The sequence below is a fragment of the Rhinatrema bivittatum genome, chromosome 6 (genome assembly GCF_901001135.1).
Source record: "Rhinatrema bivittatum chromosome 6, aRhiBiv1.1, whole genome shotgun sequence".
Lineage (NCBI taxonomy): Eukaryota > Metazoa > Chordata > Amphibia > Gymnophiona > Rhinatrematidae > Rhinatrema > Rhinatrema bivittatum.
In genome coordinates, this window is record NC_042620.1 from 272,752,755 (window position 1) to 272,770,781 (window position 18,027).

Sequence of the window (18,027 nt, forward strand, 5' to 3'; positions counted from 1 at the left end):
TCCCTGTGCAACATTCCTGATTCCCTCCACCCCTGCATCCTCTTCCCCATGCTCCCTCTCTCTCCCTACCTTTCTCTCTCCCCTTCCCCACCCAGAATACCTCTTTCCCACCTCTTCCTGCTCAGCAGCCCCCACACCTCCATCTAAGAACATGCCATACTGGATCAGACCAAGGGTCCATCAAGCCCAGCATCTTGTTTCCAACAGTGGCCAATCCAGGCCATAAGAACCTGGCAAGTACCCAAAAACCAAGTCTGTTCCATGTTACTGTTGCTAGTAATAGCAGTGGCTATTTTCTAAGTCAACTTAATAGCAGGTAATGGACTTCTCCTCCAAGAACTTATCCAATCCTTTTTTAAACCCAGCTACATTAACTGCACAAACCACATCCCCTGGCAACAAATTCCAGAGTTTAATTGTGCGTTGAGTGAAAAAGAACTTTCTCCAATTAATTTTAAATGTGCTACATACTGACTTGATGGAGTGCCTCCTAGTCCTTCTATTATCTGAAAGAGTAAATAACCGATTCACATTTACCCATTCTAGACCTCTCATGATTTTAAACACCTCTATCATATCCCCCATCAGCCGTCTCTTCTCCAAGCTGAACAGTCCTAACCTCTTTAGTCTTTTCTCATAGGGGAGCTGTTCCATCCCCTTTATAATTTTGGTCGCCCTTCTCTGTACCTTTTTCATCGCAACTATATCTTTTTTGTGATAAGGCGACCAGAATTGTGCACAGTATTCAAGGTGCGGTCTCACCATGGAGCGATACAGAGGCATTATGACATTTTCCATTTTATTCACCATTCCCTTTCTAATAATTCCCAACAATCTGTTTGGTTTTTTGACTGCCGCAGCATACTGAACCGATGATTTCAGTGTGTTATCCACTATGATGCCTAGATCTCTTTCTTGGATGGTAGCTCCTAATATGGAACCTAACATTGTGTAACTATAGCATGGGTTATTTTTCCCTACATGCATCACTTTGCACTTATCCACATTAAATTTCATCTGCTATTTCGATGCCCAATATTCCAGTCTCACAAGGTCTTTCTGCAATTTATCACAATCCGCTTGTGATTTAACTACTCTGGATAATTGTGTATCATCTGCAAATTTGATTACCTTACTTGTCATATTTCTTTCCAGATCATTTATAAATATATTGAAAAGCACGGGTCTCAGTACAGATCCCTGAGGCACTCCACTGCTCACTCCCCTCCACTGAGAAAAATTGTCCATTTAATCCTACTCTGTTTCTGCCTTTTAGCCAGTTTGTAATCCATGGAAGGACCATCGCCACCTATCCCATGACTTTTTACTTTTCCTAGAAGCCTTCATGAGGAACTTTGTTAAATGTCTTGAAAAGCCAAATACACTACACCTACCGGCTCACCTTTCTACATGTTTATTAACCCCTTCAAAAAAGTGAAGCAGATTTGTTAGCAAGACTTGCCTTGGGTAAAGCCATGCCGACTTCACCCATTAAACCATGTCTTTCTACGTGTTCTGTGATTTTGATATTTAGAACACTTTCCACTATTTTTCCTGGTACTGAAGTCAGGCTAACTGTTCTGTAGTTTCACGGATCGCCCCTGGAGCCCTTTTTTAAATATTGGGGTTACATTAGCCACCCTCCAGTCTTCAGGTACAATGGATGATTTTAATGATAGTTACAAATTTTACTAATACGTCTGAAATTTCATTTTTGAGTTCCTTCAGAACCCTGGGTTGTATACCAGCCGGTCCAGGTGATTTTACTACTCTTCAGTTTGTTAATCAGGCCTACCAACATCTTCTAGGGTCACCGTTGATTTGGTTCAGGCCATCTGAATCATTACCCATGAAAACCATCTCTGATACTGGTATCTCCCCAACATCCTCTTCAGTAAACACCGAAGCAAAGAAATTGTTTAATATTTCCACAATGGCCTTATCTTCTCTAAGTGCCCCTTTAACCCTTCGATCATCTAACGGTCCAACTGACTCCCTAGCAGGCTTTCTGCTTCGGATATATTTAAAAAAGTTTTTACTGTGAGTTTTTGCCTCATCGGCCAACTTCTTTTCAAATTCTTTCTTAGCCTGTCTTATCAATGTCTTACATTTAACTTGCCAACGCTTATGCTTTATCCTATTTTCTTCTGTTGGATCCTCCTGACAATTTTTGAATGTAGATCTTTTGGCTAAATAGCCTCTTTCACCTCACCTTTTAAACCATGCCAGTAATTGTTTTGCCTTCCTTCCACCTTTCTTAATGTGATGCCAAAGCCCTCTACCCCTGCAGCCAGAGGACCGTCTCTGTACTCAGCTGGTAAGCGCGGAGCCAAGATAAGTAAAGAGAAAAGTAGGATTCCTTTCAATTCAGAGACGTGGAGGGGCTTTGGTAAGTCCTTCCTCCAGTCTCCTTGCTCGGCACGCTGTAGCAATGACGTTCTCTGATCTTGTTGGGGTAAGGGAAGGGAGGAGCTTTCAAGCAGGTTGACCGGGCCCCCCAATGGGCTAGGCACTGTTTCAGGCTTGGTGGGCACACCGCGTAGTAGGCTGCGACTGTGCCAATCTTGTGCGCGGTTTTGTCTTCATTGCCCTCCATGGAGTGTTGGTACGCACAGTGTGCGCTAGCTCTGCGCATGCACTTTGCGCATAACATCGCCCATATGAGTGCGTACCCACATACATACGCTTCATCCTACGCGCATCGATACAGGATCTGTGCGCACTCTATTTCAAGTGCTAGCAGGCTGAACGCACAGTTACTGTTTATAATGGTTCCAGCTGCAAAGAAGCATAAGCGACACTCTTCTGTGCTGCCTGCCATATTAGGGCTACACAGTCTGAACTTGATTCTTAACTATGTCAGTATTGTGGGAGGCATATGTCGAGTGACTCCCAGAACTTTTTTAAGCCCAGCTCCTTCCATTTAGAGGGATGGGTCAGCCACGATCTTAACCTTGTAGCACCTGGATCTAAGTAATCCCGGGACTGGGTTCTACCACAGGAGAGGGAAATTCAGCTGCACCTACCCCAGTTCCTCTTGGGGCCAGAGGAGTGGCCTCAGTGGTGGCAGCCAGAAGACAGCTTTGGCTGCAAAATTGGTCAGTGGACGTGACCTCTAAGGCCAAAAATCACAAAGATGCCTTTAAAGGGATTCCTCCTATTCGGAAGCAAATTGGAAAAGTAAGTGGGGTGAATCTCCAGTGCCTCGGCTACCGGAAAGATAAGAGAGGTTGCAGCGCCCCTCGCCTATGCGGGGTCAGGCCAGGGCTCCCAGCACTTTTGGCTCTACAGGAACTGGGTCCTGGGAAGTTCTAGGTCCTTTTGGAATCGACAACCAAAGAGAGGGGCTGGTTTGGGTTCAGGCTTGGCCAGAACTCCCCAATGATGTTTTGCTGACCAATGCACAGGAAGGGGAGATAGGGGGTCAACTATCCCTCTTCTCCCAATGGTGAGTTGAAATCACGTCTGACAAATGGGTACTGGATATCATACGGAAAGGACATGTGCTGGAGTTTCGCAGCACTCCTCGGGCATATTCATGTTGTCTCCGTGCCACTCCCAACAGAAGAAGCTGGCAGTGGAATCTACCTTGATAAGACTTCTCAATTTGAGTGCTATAATTCCAGTACCTATGCCCCAGGAAAATATGGGGAGTTATTCCATCTATTTCATTGTACACAAGAAGGAGGGTTCCTTTTGCCCCATCCTGGACCTCAAGAGCATCAACTGTAATCTACGAGTAATTCATTTCCACATGGAAACTCTGTGCTCTGTCATAATGGCCGTACAAACGGGAGAGTTCTTATCCTCCCTGACCTCTCTGAGGCCTACCTTCATATTCCAATCTGACAAGACCACCAGTATTTCCTATGCTTTGCGGTGCTGGGCCACCATTATCAGTTCCGGGCCGTGCCTTTTGACCTGGCCACCGCCCCCAGAACATTTTCCAAAATGATGGTGGTCATGATGGTGGCACTGAGGAAAGAAGGGATCTGGTGCACCCATACTTGGTTGACTGGTTGATCTGGGCGAAGTCGTTAGAAGAGAGTCTCCAGAGTGACATCTCTGCTTCAGGAGTTGGGTCATGAACATGGACAAAAGCAGTCTTAAGCCCTCCCAGGGCCTTAAAGTATCTGGGAGTCCGGTTTCAACAGCAAGCAGGACAAGGTCTTCCTCTCACCCTCGAGGATAAGGAAGCTGATTGCCAAGTCCCTCGGTCGATAAACATGATAGCTGCACCACCCTGGCCAGTGGAGCTATCTTCAGGTCCTCGGTCTGATGGAGTCAACCCTGGAAGCAAAGTACCGTTGTGCGAGGCACATATGCGTCCATTCCAGTGCTCCCTACTATCATGTTGGAACTCGCTGTCTAAAGATTATTCAATTTGCCTCCACCTACCAATGGAAATATGTTCTCTGCTCCAGTGGTGGCTATAGGAAGCTCACTTGAGCAAGGGTGTAAGCCTGTCCCCACCGATCTGGCTAGTTCTCACAATGGATGCAAGCCTCGGGGGTGGGGAGCTAACTGTCAGGAAACTGATTAACTTGGGGCATTGGACCAAGGAAGAGGCACACTGAATTAAAACCCCCTAGAAGCCCAGGAAATCAGATTAGCGTGTCTACAGTCAGCCACAGGCTCCAGGGTCAGGCGGTCCATGTGATGTCAGACAACGCAACAACGGTAGCCTACATCAACCGCCAAGGTGGAACCAAGAGCCAGCAAGTGTCTCTGGAGATAGTTCTCCTTATGGAATGGGCAGAATTGAATCTACAGAGGATCTTGGCCTCCCACATCACAGGAAAAGACAACGTCAGAGCAGATTTTCTATGCAGGGAGAGTTTGGATCCAGGAGAATGGGCATTGTCAGCCTGAGCCTTCAAGCTGCTGGTAGATCGCTGGGGCCTCCCATCGATCGACCTGCTGGCCACATCTCACGTTGTGAAGGTCTCCTGATCCTTTAGTCACAGGAGAGATCAGCAATCCCTGGGGATTGATGTCCTTCTTCAGACCGCACCAGGTTGCTGTACGTCTTCCTTCCATGTCCCCTGCTGGGCAAGGTCATTCACAAGATCGAGTGCCACAGGGGATTACTCCTTCTAGTTTTTCCGGATTGGTCAGACACCCTTTGTATGCAGATATGTGGAGACCACCTCTGTACCTTCCACCCCACGGACCCGCTCCAGCAAGGTCTGGTCCTTCACAAGGATCTGACTCTTTTGTCTTGTGGTCTGGCCCTTGAGAGGACTCACCTGATGGAGCATGGATATTCGGCGTCAGTAATTACCACTTTGCTCCACGTGCGGAAGTTCTCGATGTCCTTAGCACATGTGCAGATTTGGAGAATGTTTGAAGCCTGGTGCGAGGAACGCGGTGTGGTGGTGTTGCCCCCTCGGATGGGCAAAATCCCTCTGGTTCTGGAATTTTTACAGGATGGCCTGAATAAAAGGTTGTCCCTTAACTCCTTGAAGGTGCAGGTAGCAGCTCTCTCTTGTTTCAGAGGCGAGGTGAATGGAACCCACCTGTCGGCGCATTCAGACATGGCCCATTTTCTAAAAAGGGTAAAACACCTCCAGCCATCCCTATGGTGGCCAGTGCCCTTGTGGAATCTTAATCTAGTATTGGACTTTTTAGGAGGGCCTTCCTTTCGGCTGCTGCGCAATCTATCCTTGTGCCTGTGAATGCTAAAATCGGTGTTCTTGGTGGCGATCTGCTCGTCTCGCCTCATCTATAAATTACAGGCATTGACGTGTTGGGAACCTTTCCTCCGGAATGACTCCAGGAGCATTACAACTTCATACCATTCTATCCTTCTTGCCGAGGTAGTCTTGGAGTTTCATTTGAATCAGCCCATTTCCTTACCGTCCCCAGACAGTCTTCCGTGCCCTTGTGCCTATCGCCCTCCTCTGCCATTTAAACGTCAGTAGGTTTTTGGTGCGGTATCTGGAACTCTCGGAAACGGTGTGCAAGATGGACTGCTTGTTTGTTCTTGACGGTGGAAGGAGGCAAGGCGAACCAGCTTCGCGGGCTATCATATCTTGCTGGATCAAGGAGGTTGTCATGGGAACTTATGGAGAGGTAGGAAAGCCTTTACCTTTTCAGGTTAAAGCTCATTCCACTTCCTGAGTGGAAGCTAAGCTACTGTCTCCCATTGACATCTGCCGAGTGGCGACGTGGTCCTCCTTGCACACCTTCTCCAGGTTCTATCGCTTGGACTTTTGGGCCCGAGAGGATGCAGCCTTTGCAAGGGCGGTGCTAACCGGACAACTGGCAGCCTCCCACCTCTATCGAGAGTAGTTTTTGTACATCCCATTGGTCCTGAGTCCATCTGGCTACACTCTAAGAAATGGAGAAATTACTTACCTGGTAATTTCGTTTTCCTTAGTGTAGACAGACTTAGCATCCTGCCCACGGCTGCCCAAGAACGGTGCCAAGGAATCACCCATGAGGTGAATATAGATTCCAAGAGGTTACAGGTAAGCAGTCCCCCAATCCCTAGATCAGGGCATGTATAATCTTGCTGGGATTCAGTGCTTATGTTTTGGTGGAGTACAGTTAGGAATTATCCGTTTTTAATCAAGTTGGAAATCAAGTTTTATTTAAGTTTTCGATAGTATGTCCACAAAGGCTTTTGAAGAGAATAACTGAATGGCTGAGGTCACTGCATGGGTGTATCTAAGGTGACATCAGCTTGAAACCTGACTCTATCTCCATCTGCTGCCAGGGGTAGCATATAACCCATCGGTCCTGAGTCCCATCTGTCTACATTAAGGAAAACTGAAATTATCAGATAAGTAATTTCTCCCATTGCTTTGTCGGTGCTGGGTCTTGGCTTGTCTCTCCTCCTTGCCTCCACCACCACCTTATTTGAAAGCAAATCCTTAGTAACTAGTCCCTCTATAGGTGACTCCTGTTGAGTTTGCTTTTTAGGAGAGAGCGTGAAATTATGAATCTGTAATTGTTCTCTAACAACAAATCAGTAGAATCTTTCAACCCATCTGCCTCCTGTTTTGGAGATGTGCTTTCCTCCTCTTATAGCTTTTTTTTTTCTGTGCTAATTGTTAAACTAAATGGTTGGTTTGCTAATGCATGAAATCCCTGCTGTTACATGTAAAAGCTGTGACATTCCTCTTGACACATGCTGCAGTCACAAAAATTCCATTATCTTGATATTAGAACATAAGAAAATGCCATACTGGGGTCAGACCAAGGTCCATCAAGCCCAGCATCCCGTTTCCAACAGTGGCCAATCCAGGCCATAAGAACCTGGCAAGTACCCAAAACTAGTCTATTCCATGTTACCATCTAATGGCAGTGGCTATTCTCTAAGTGAAACTTGATAGCAGGTAACAAGAGAACATTAGTTACAGGTAAGTGCTTTCTTTTTTGTAAGCTGTGATACTTTTTATTGGACCAATATAAAAGTTATCCAGATATTGTGTGTGAGATTGCATGACCACAAAGGTGTTGAATATTTTATGATGTATGCCCAAAACTGAAATATGGCCTGGAAAAGGCCCTATCAAGTATTTTATTTATTTATTTAGATTTTTATATGCCGTCATTCCATGTGAGAATCACTATGGTGTATAAGGTTAACCATTAAAGTAGAAGAAAGGTATAAAAATAGGAAGTTATATAAACAAGAAGACATTCAATGAGCATATCCTAGAATTAGGGGTGAGCTTTAAGTACAGAGTTAGCAAGAAGGCATTGTTTGAATAGCCATGATTTCAATCTTGTTAAATTTCTGGTTGTCAGTAGATATTCAGTCTTTCTGGTAGGAGATCCCAGCAAAATCGGGCCTGCTATTGATAATGCTCTGTCTCTTGTTTGTTTTAGGTGGTAGTTTTTATAGTTGGAATTTCAAGGTACGCTTGTCGTGAGATCTAAGTGAATGAGTAGGAATACAGGATTAAATTTTATTCCTAGTAATTCAAGTTATGGTGAATTTTTGTCAGAACTTTGTAGATTATTCTGAATTGCACAGGGAGCCAATGTAGAGCAATCAGAGTTGGGGTAATTTGATCAAATTTCTTTTACTAGTCAGGAGTCTGTAGGAGGATGGCATCTTTTCTTCCATCCCTTGATTCAGAGGTGGACTGAAAGTGATCTGGGCCCTCAGTCAGTAAGGATCATTGGCCCCTAAACACCCATTCAAGGCTAAGGGAGAGTGCTGTGCACCCTCGGGCACTGCCCTTTTGTGTGAATGGTCAGTCTGCCTCTTGGTTAATGCACATCCTCATGTAATGATAGGACAGCATTAGGCAACTAGATATAAGGTTAGGTATTTGGATGGGTGATGGAAGGTTTGGTGGGATGAAAGAGATAAGTGAATAGATGGTTGATTAATAGAAGACAGGAAGAATGGGTGATGGGGTAAAAGAGGAATGAGTGTTGGATTATGGATGAATAGAAGTTCTAATGCATTGTGGAATAGATAAAGGGGGATATGGTAGATGGGATGAGAAGGGCTGTACAGATTTGTTGGATGTACGATTGGTGCATTCATAGTGTACTTGAGAGAGAAAATTTCAAGCAATATGCATGTACGCTTGCAGGATGATTGGGTGCTTGAATGGTGATAACTCTACCACTTTTTCATTTTGTGTTTTTTAGAGATTCAGCATGAGGTGAGCAATGGGAATGTGGTTCACCGGCTCTGCAGTGATGCTTGTTTCACCAGATTTAGGGCCACCAAGGGCTTGAAAACCAACTGTTGTGATAACTGTGGAATTTATATCTATAATAAGGGGCTTCCCTTGGAGTATCTGTTCCATGAAGGGCAACAAAAACGATTCTGCAATTCTATGTGTTTTAAACAGCTATAAAAAGGTATGGACTTCTACGGAGGTGGTGATGGGGTGGGTGGTGCTGACAGATGTATCTACTGTGGAATGAAAATACGAAGTATTATCTTATCATTAATAGAATGTAGTTAAAGGTTTCTAGGAGACTTTCGCCAATTGAACACACAATTACTGAATTGGAATGAAAGTTTCTCAAATCTTTTCAAACCCTGGGAGAGCATCTAATAGAAAACAGTGTCATTTTCACACTATAGCTTGTGAACTTGTTAATTAAATGGTTAACTGGTTATTTTGAAAGTTTTTACAGGTACATTTTAAAACTAATTGCATCCTTAATTTGTACGTAACAATCTGCTAATTACCTTTACTAGGAAGAGGAATACAGTGTTAGTGCCTGGAACTTGGGGGAGAGAATTATTTCCTTCAATGTACAGTGTAGTTCCTGGGGATTTTCAGTGGTTTCTTAAGGGGTTCTTGCTGTATACTTGGATTTTGGAAGAAGATGGTTGATTTTGTTTCTCATATTTTTTTTTTATTGCAGAAAAACACCAAGGTATATCCATGCATGTGGTGCAAGACTTTGTGTAAGAACTTCGAGATGTTGTCAATGTGGATCGCAATGGAAGGGATGGGCCTTTTCTGCTCAGTCCTGCTGCATCACGTCGCATAAAGTGAAGCAGTCTTCTCTAACTGGTGAGAGGGATTTGTATAATTCCCAGTCTCCGGCTTTTCTTCTTTCTTTGATTACTTTGACAACAGGAATTGATTTCTCCCTTATAAATAGCATATCCTCTATGTCCCATACATGCATTTAAAATAAATGTGAATCAACATATACTAGTGGGGGAGAGGTCATATGTGTGCATCTGCTGCAAAGACTCCTGCTTCAGAGAATGAGTCTGATATCTGGATGCCAGACCCTGGAGGAGCAGAGGCAAGACAGAGGTATATATAGAGGAGACCTTCAGGGATGTAATAGCAGTCCTGACTCCAGTCTGGCAGCCCCTGTGCTGCTTTGGAGGAGCAAAGTCAAATAGGAGACCATCTCCTTTGTGTGGCAGGAAGTGGCCTTGTAGCTAGGACCTGCCTGTTAGTTGATGCCTTTCCTGTCATACTGAGGATTCATCTTCAGGGCTGTGGCTCAGGAAGGAAGTGTTAAAGCTGCTGTTGGTGATTTGATCATTAGGAATGTGGGTTGCTGGTGGACATGAGGATTGCTTAGTCACTTTCCTTATCTGGTGGGAAGGTGGCGGATCACGTGTATCACGTAGATAAAATCTTAGAAAGTACTGGGAATGAGCCAGCTGTCTTGATACATATGGGCACTATGTACAAGAAGGTATAGAAGAAAGGTTCTAAAAGCTAAATTTTTGCTTTTAGGTAGAAAGTTGAAATCCCAGAACCTCCAGAGTAGCCTTGTGGGACCCCTGAGGCAGACTGAGCTCCAGTATCTGTGAGAGGATGAGAAGAGGGCGTAAGATTTTTTTTAGGAACTGGAAGATCTTAAGGAAGGCGCAGCCTATTTTGACATATGGGCTTCATGTTACCCAGGGTAGAATATGGATGCTGGTGCTAACATGGGGAAAAGCTGACACTTGCCCAGGAGCACTTGGTACAGCCTGAGGAATCTTCAAACGGGGAAGTTAAGGTATTCTGATAGAGGATGTAGAAAAAGCTGAGGTGCATCAGTTGAATTTAAATGAAGAGCAGTTTAATATGGATGATTCCAAATTACTTGAATTGACTACTACTAATATACAGGTAGTGAACAGGAAGAAAAAGTATAATATATTTTGACTTTGAAAACTGATGCAGAGATAATGGGTAAAATACATTCACAGACTTTGCAGATGAACTGGCAGGTTGACAGATTTCCCTTAGGCATTTCAGAGACCTCATGGCAAGGAGAGAACCCATGGGACAATAACAGCATATAAAATATTTCAATCACAGGGCAGAGCAAATTTGTGGTAGGGTGGCACTATGTTAAGAATGGCAAAGAATCGAGAATGATGAAAGTGCTGCAGGAAACAAATTGAACGTTTGGATAGGAATTCCATGTGTTTTTGGGGAAGAATATAACAATAGGAGACCAGGATGCTACAATTGGGAACACAATAATATAGGCATGCTCTGAGGAGACAGTTTCTAGATGCTTTGTGGAGCAGCTTCTCCAGGAACTGATGAGAGGAAGGGACTACTGTAGATCTGATCCTTGGTAGAACACAGAATCTCATGCAAGGATTAATGGTGGTGGGGTAAGTTAGTAATCATAATGCAATCAGAATTGACATAATCACCAGAGGGAAGATAAAACTACTGCAGTATTTAACTTTTAAAAGGGAGGCTATTATAAAGTGAAAGGAACAACTAAGGACTAAAAGTCTGCATGAGGCTTGGAGATTACTCTCTTGGAATCCCAGATGAAATGTATTCTCCAAATTAAATGTTGAAAGAAGTCCAAACAATTGGCAACATGGTTAAAAGTTGCTGTGGGAGAGGTTATTAATTCCACAAAGATTTTTCCATTGATAAGCCTGCTCGGGTGTTGCCTCATGAATCTCCTCATTCCTTTTCCATCTGAGCACCAGCAAAGACGTGAACCTATCTGTCTGGTTTTTCAGTGAAAATCTTAACTTTTTTCTTTAAAATTGTCTCAGCAGCCCCCAAACCACAATTTTCAGTGGTACCAAAAAAAAGGAAATTAAGAACATTTTGTTCCTTACCATGTTCAGTTAGAAGAAATCCACAATGAGAGGGTTTAAAGACTGTATTTGTGGTAGAAGAATGTACATTATCGATGGACATGACCTCTGCTGCTGCCTCTGACAGGACCACAACTAGGCCAGCTGTTACCCTTGTAGATTTATGTTTTTGAATACCCAGAAAACGAGGGCCTGGAAAATTGAGGGACTGGGTAAGTCTCTCAGAAACCGCAGTCTGCCCTCCTTTCAGAGTGCAGTCTTGTCAGCCTTCCTAAAACTTGAGTTGAGGAGTATCTCAAAAGTATCTCCTCCATCAGTGGAAATCCTCGAGGTTAAGTAAGGGGTATGTATCAAAGAAGATTTGCTGCAACAGCCTGTGTGTAAAAAAGCACTGAATCTTGGGCGCATTGGCACCATTGGAGCCGTTGACGCATAAAACTCCAACGCACTAGATGCAGTGACTGGAGAGTGAAATGCATTGGTCCTCAACACCTTTACAATAAGAACAAATTGCTCCATCATTGATTTATCATGCTGTAGTGCTTCCAGTGCAACTGTATGCAGGCCTACACCAAATTTTGGCAGGGACAGAAGTGGATATGATACCCCCACCCCCAACAATTAACAAAGCCCTTGTACCAACATAAATGGGAAAAAGGGATATGCTTGGAGACTACAGAACCCATTTTGTTCTCTGGTACCTCTCACATCTAATCTGCCTCCAGTTTAACTTATGCAGATGTTCCACTGCCCACACCAGGACAAAAGGGCACTTCAGCCCCTTGACCAGATAGCGGACTTGGTGAAGGCTTTTTTTTACCTCCATAGTAGCTAAGGATAAAGAGTACCTTTCAATCTCTCCTTTCCAGGATATCCAATTGATTCCCACAGGAAGGAGCCCCAGTATCCCTAGTGCATAAGGGTGCGTCATTAGAACTCCTGTGCGGTATGTTTAGCCCTCTGCCTTCTTTTACAGTGGAGACCAGCCAGCCAAAGGTTGTGCACCAGGAGTATACCCCTTCAAGGTGACAAAGGACCCCTCCTCATTCACCATCTTCATCATTGGGGTTCTGGATTAGTGTTCCCCTCATCTCCAGATCCGGTGAGGGCTCCCCTCTGACCCCCTTCCAGAGCCTCCAGAACAGTCATCTCCACCAGAAGACCTTTTCTACTCCAGGTTTCTGGACAAGTTGGGGAAAGCACTCAGAGTTAATATATGTAAGGATAAAGATCCCTGCGCTAAGGTCTTGTGTCTCCTTCAAATTCTGGACACACCAGCGGAGCCAGCAGCTATTTATTTATTTATTTATTTATTTATTATATATTTCTATACCGGACTTCATGAATAGAATTCACATCAGGCCGGTTTACATGGAACTTAGGGGAAAAAAACAAGAGTAACCAAAAAACAAGAAGGCTGAATCAAGCAAAGTTACATAAAACAAGGGCATAGAACTTGGGGGCTAAAGTAGCCAGGAAGAAAGGTAGAGCGGAAATTAGCAACAAATAAATAATATATAACTGGTTATGAGATAAGAAATTATCTCATTCCTTAAGCTGAGTCCGAAGTGTCATTTTGACTAGGGGAAGGCTTGGAGGAAAAGCCACGTCTTCAGTTGTCTTCGAAAGGTATGAAGGCAAGGTTCCAGTCTTAGGTCAGTCGGAAGTCTGTTCCAGAGGACAGGGCCTGCTGTGGAGAAGGAACGTTCTTTGGTGGTTTTTAGACGGGTGTATTTTGAAGGTGGGACTTGAAGGGTCCCTTTATAGGCTTCTCTGATGGGTCTTTCGGACGAGCGGTGTTTGAGAGGGTTCTGAAGATCTAGTGTGAGCTGTTGGTGAATAGATTTGTGGATTATCGTGAGAACTTTATATAGAATGCTATATTTTATTGGCAGCCAATGCAGGTTTCGAAGGATGGGGGTAATGTGAGCACGGCGGTTGGTATTGGTTAGGATTCTAGCAGCTGCGTTCTGGAGCATTTGTATAGGTTTTGTGGCTGAAATGGGGAGTCCCAGGAGTAAGGCATTGCAGTAGTCTGTTTTCGAAAATAACGTGGATTGAAGGATGGTTCTAAAGTCCTGGAAGTGGAAAAGGGGTTTGATTCTTTTTAAAACTTGAAGCTTATAGAAACAGTCCTTGGTGATATTATTAATTGATTTCTTTAGATTCAGATGATTGTCTAGTATAATTCCTAAATCTCTAGTTTGAGAGATCTGTGGGTCCAGAGCCGTAATGTCGGTGTTGGTCGAGTGTTCGGGGGATATAAGAAGGATTTCCGTCTTGGATGCGTTAAGAACCAGGTTCAGGCTAGAGAGGAGGCTTTTTATGGACTTCAGGCAATTTTCCCAGTAGTCAAGCGTTTTTTGCAGCGAATCTTTTATGGGGATCAATATCTGCACATCATCTGCATAGAGGTAATGTGTTAGTTTTAGGTTTGTGAGCAGCTGGCAGAGGGGCAGTAAGTAGATATTGAAGAGGGTAGGGGATAGAGAGGAGCCTTGTGGAACGCCTAGTGTTGCTTTATAAGTAGGTGATTCTCTGTTGTTGACTCTAACCTTGTAGCTTCTATTTTTGAGGAAAGAGTTGAACCAGCTAAGGGCGAGTCCAGCAATTCCAATGTCAGATAAACGGTTTAGAAGTATGGCATGGTTTACCGTATCAAAAGCCGCTGAGATATCTAGGAGGACCAGTAGGTATGAAAGCCCTTTGTCAAGACCCAGAAGGATGTGGTCTGATAGATTTAGACTGTCATGGATATGAGTCCTTGCGTTGTGGTGTGCTTGACACAGCTTAGTAGACGAACGTACTAGACACATGCCAACAACTGGCAAGCACACAACAGGGTAAACAGCGAGTAAGGCTTAGTCTGGTTCCGTGGCAGAGATCTGTGGCAGGCAGCAAGCAAGAGAGAGTTTCGGGTCCGTAGCAAGGTCGATATCAAGAGAGCAGGCAGTCGAGGGACCAGGAATGGACCAGGCAGGAATGAGGTAAGGCTAGGACCTCTGAGCAGGAATGAGACAAGGTAGGATCAAGGCTGGAGCAAAGCAGGAACAGGGATGCAGGATCGAGAACACAACATACACCGATGTAAGGGCTGGGAGCGTGGCTGGAGTCTGAATACTTAGCTGCGCTGACATCATCAAGGGGTGTTTTCGGATAGTCCCCTACCACGGGGCCTTGATAGCAGGGGAAGGTGCACGTGCTCACACCTAGTGGGAAGTACAGCTCGATGGTGGAGACTTGTGATGGCAGCGTCTGTGCTGTGAGTGAATTCCAGTGGTGTCTTTGGAGTCTGATAGGCAGCGGGTAAGGCCAGCTGGTTGCAGGCTTCCCTGTGACCTGCCGAAATGTTACACCCACAAGTGATGTCCTGCCAGAGTTGCAAATAAGAATGTGGGAAAATCCTATTTCCTGTGCCCCAGTTGCAAGGAAGCCAAATCTCAAATATATAGAGTACAGAAATCCCCAGGGATTGGGATAGTGCAATTACCCCATTAATCAGTTGAGAGTAGAATTTGCTTTTAAAAAAGCAAAGAAAACAAGGATATACTCAAGGACTTTGCCAGGGAAAGATCCTTGATTACTGGAAAATTTTAGTAAGGTGTTCCAAAGCTCCATGCTTAATGCTCGGATCTCCATACACCAATTTTACATTGTTCAATACTTACATAATTGTATACAGAAACTCAAACTGTTTCTCCTAGGCCAAGCAGGATGGTAGTCCTCACATGTAGGTGACATCATCCGATGGAGCCTGGCATGGAAAACGTTTGTCAAAGTTCCTAGAAGCTTTGACCAGCACACTGAGCATATTCAGCATGCCGCTATCCGTGCATCCTCGCAAGGTCCCCCCCCCCTTCAATCTTTCTTTCCAGGGTGCAGTTGCCTTGCTGTTCGTGGAGCTCCTTTTTTTTTTCTCTTCTCTTCTTGACAAGTTCTTGTGCGCACAACGTCGTGCGTCCAAGTACTGTGCGCACAAGCGACGCGCATAGCCACACACTTACGGAGCCGGGCGCATAACTTCGATCTGTGCGCACAACAGCGCACATATCTCTCTGAGCGTGTACCAATCCTAAGCACACAACTTCGACGCACCGGAGCACATAAGTAAGCCACCCGGGCCTTGTATTTTACACGCACAAGCCATGGCACCACTGGAGAAGAAGCTCAAGGCTCAGGGCCTTTGCCCAGCTTGCCTCATTAGAGCTGCACAGCATGAGGAGGCCATGGCCCTGTGTATACAGTGCGAGGAGGCCCTGGGGGATCCAGCCCATGGCCCTTCCCAGCCGGTACCGGGTTCCAGCTTCTCCAAAAGTACGCCGGACCTAGCGTCCCCCAGCGGGAGCCTCCCTCAAACGGGGCTCCCCAGGGACACAGCGCCTCTTAATTTAGCCCCAGCATCTATCTCCTGGGTGGAATTCTTCAAAGGCCTGCATACCTTCGTCCACATGCAGCCGGGGCCTCCGATAATACGGCCACAACCTCCACCAGAGGACCTCAACATCCCGGGACCCTCAATGCCCAGAGAAGTGATTCCACCACCCAGAAGCTCCATCTTCGGGGACACGGACAACTCAGATGAGGATTCAGAACCCCTGGAGGAAGGGGAACTCTCCCCAGGGACCAAGCCCCACCAAACCATGAGGCGCTTCTTCACCAAGGATGAGCTTCCAGACCTGGTCATACAGAGCTTGAAAGAGCTCGCTATCTCGGGCATAAGTGCCTCGGGGGAGCCTATGACGAATCCCCTCCTAGAGGGACTCCGTCAGACCTCCCGTCATTTCCCACTATTACAAGCCGTCCAGCAGCTAATTGACCTGGAATGGGAAGCCCTGGAGACTATGTTCAAAGGGGGGCATTGTTGTTATTTGTGATAATTGTGGGTGGATCCTTGGGCCAGTGGCAGATGACCACGCCCACAGGGGAAGATCCCGAGAGGGACCACTGGTCAGGCTCAGAGTTGGGAGACAGACACACTCTAGTTCTTTTATTAAACTGTTTTGGAGAACCATCAGAGGTGGCAGTAGTGAGCTGGAAGAGCCCGGCTGGGCCGTAGTCCCTTAGGCACTGGAACAGTGATCCCAGGATGGCTGAGCTGTATAGAAACTGAGATAGTGAGTAGGCAGAGTATGCAGAGTTCAGGAACAGAACCTTGATGGTAACACTCACACAATAGTCCCTTGGAACAACCCAGGAGCTGGAATGAAGTAGGCCCTCGAAGTGAGTACCTGGTTCCAGGGAAAGCTCTGAGAGAGAGATGGTAACTCACTGGTGTGTAGGCAGCGGTGACTTCCTGGCAGAAGTTATATTCGGTAGCAGGTCCGGGAACGTGGGCCCTCGAGGAGCGAGTACTGGTTCCAGACTGCGACCTGAAAAACGAGAGAGAGAGCGAGGCCCCCGAGGAGCGGGTACACCTGGTAAAGTCCGAGGAGGCAGAGTAGCAAGGAAAGCGGAGAGTGAATCCCATCTGCAGCGATACCCGGAGGCAGCTAGTAGGAAACCCTTTGCTAACTCGAATAGCTAGCAAAACAAGAGACCTTAAATATCTGGCGATTATGGTGTCATCTCAGGGGGAAGCCCCTGAGGTTCATGCCACAGCTGGTACTTGAGTCGGGGCTACGCGGTGCGCGTGCCCTTAGGCTTCAGGAAAACATGGAGGAAGGCAACGTCTAGCTGGTCTGGGAACGCCGGAGGAGGTCGGCAAGATGATGCCGCGGCAGCCAAACTTCCATCAGCCAAAGAGGGAGTTGCCAAAGAGGTAAGGTGGGCAGAGTGGAGACGTTGGGCAGCAACGGTCGCAACAGGCATGCCCTGGCAGCCATGTACCCTCTGGATCCAGCTGCCAGAGATCTCCTAGCATGTCCGAAATTGGATGCCATGGTCTGCGCAGTCTCGAAGCGCACTACTATCCCAGTTGAGGGAGGAGCAGCACTCAAGGATGCTCAAGACAGACGTCTGGAATCCATCCTCAAACAGTCTTTTGATGTCTCCGCTATGTCTCTACAGATCGCAGCCTGCTGTGCCGTGGTGACATGCGCCTGCTTATCACAGACCAGGAACAACACTCCTGGGGAAGCCCTGGAACCAGTAGTATCATTCCTCACAGATGCTGCTTCTGATCTGGTGCGCACCGCAGCTAGAGGAGTGTCATCAACCGTGGCAGCCAGAAGACAACTCTGGCTCTGAAGCTGGTCGGCTGACGCATTGTCCAAAATGAGACTCACAAGGATGCCCTTCAAGGGAACCCTCCTGTTCGGAAGCGAACTAGAGAAACTAGCCAACAAATGGGGCAAATCCCCACTGCCATGGCTACCGGAGGAAAGGAATAAGAGAAACCAGCGACCCTTCCCCTGAACTTCCAGGGGCAGAGGATCACAGCGCTTCAACCCATACAGAAGCACATATCAAGCGGCTCGCCCCGCAGGCAGGAGCCAGTCCTTTTGGAACAAGCACAACAAAAGAGGAGCCGGCTAGGGTCCAGGTCCCAGCTGCATCCCACAATGAATATCAGCCGA

The 18,027-nt window shown here is 46.0% G+C and overlaps 1 protein-coding gene across 1 annotated transcript in view; it reads left to right on the forward strand.

Moving 5' to 3' along the window:
* Positions 1 to 18,027, forward strand: part of ZMYM3 (zinc finger MYM-type containing 3) — a 453,384-nt gene that overhangs the window by 116,040 nt on the left and 319,317 nt on the right. The window contains 4 exon segments of the mRNA XM_029607228.1: positions 8,619 to 8,813; positions 8,815 to 8,832; positions 9,349 to 9,456; positions 9,458 to 9,500. Of these exon segments, the coding sequence (XP_029463088.1) occupies positions 8,619 to 8,813; positions 8,815 to 8,832; positions 9,349 to 9,456; positions 9,458 to 9,500 (364 nt within the window).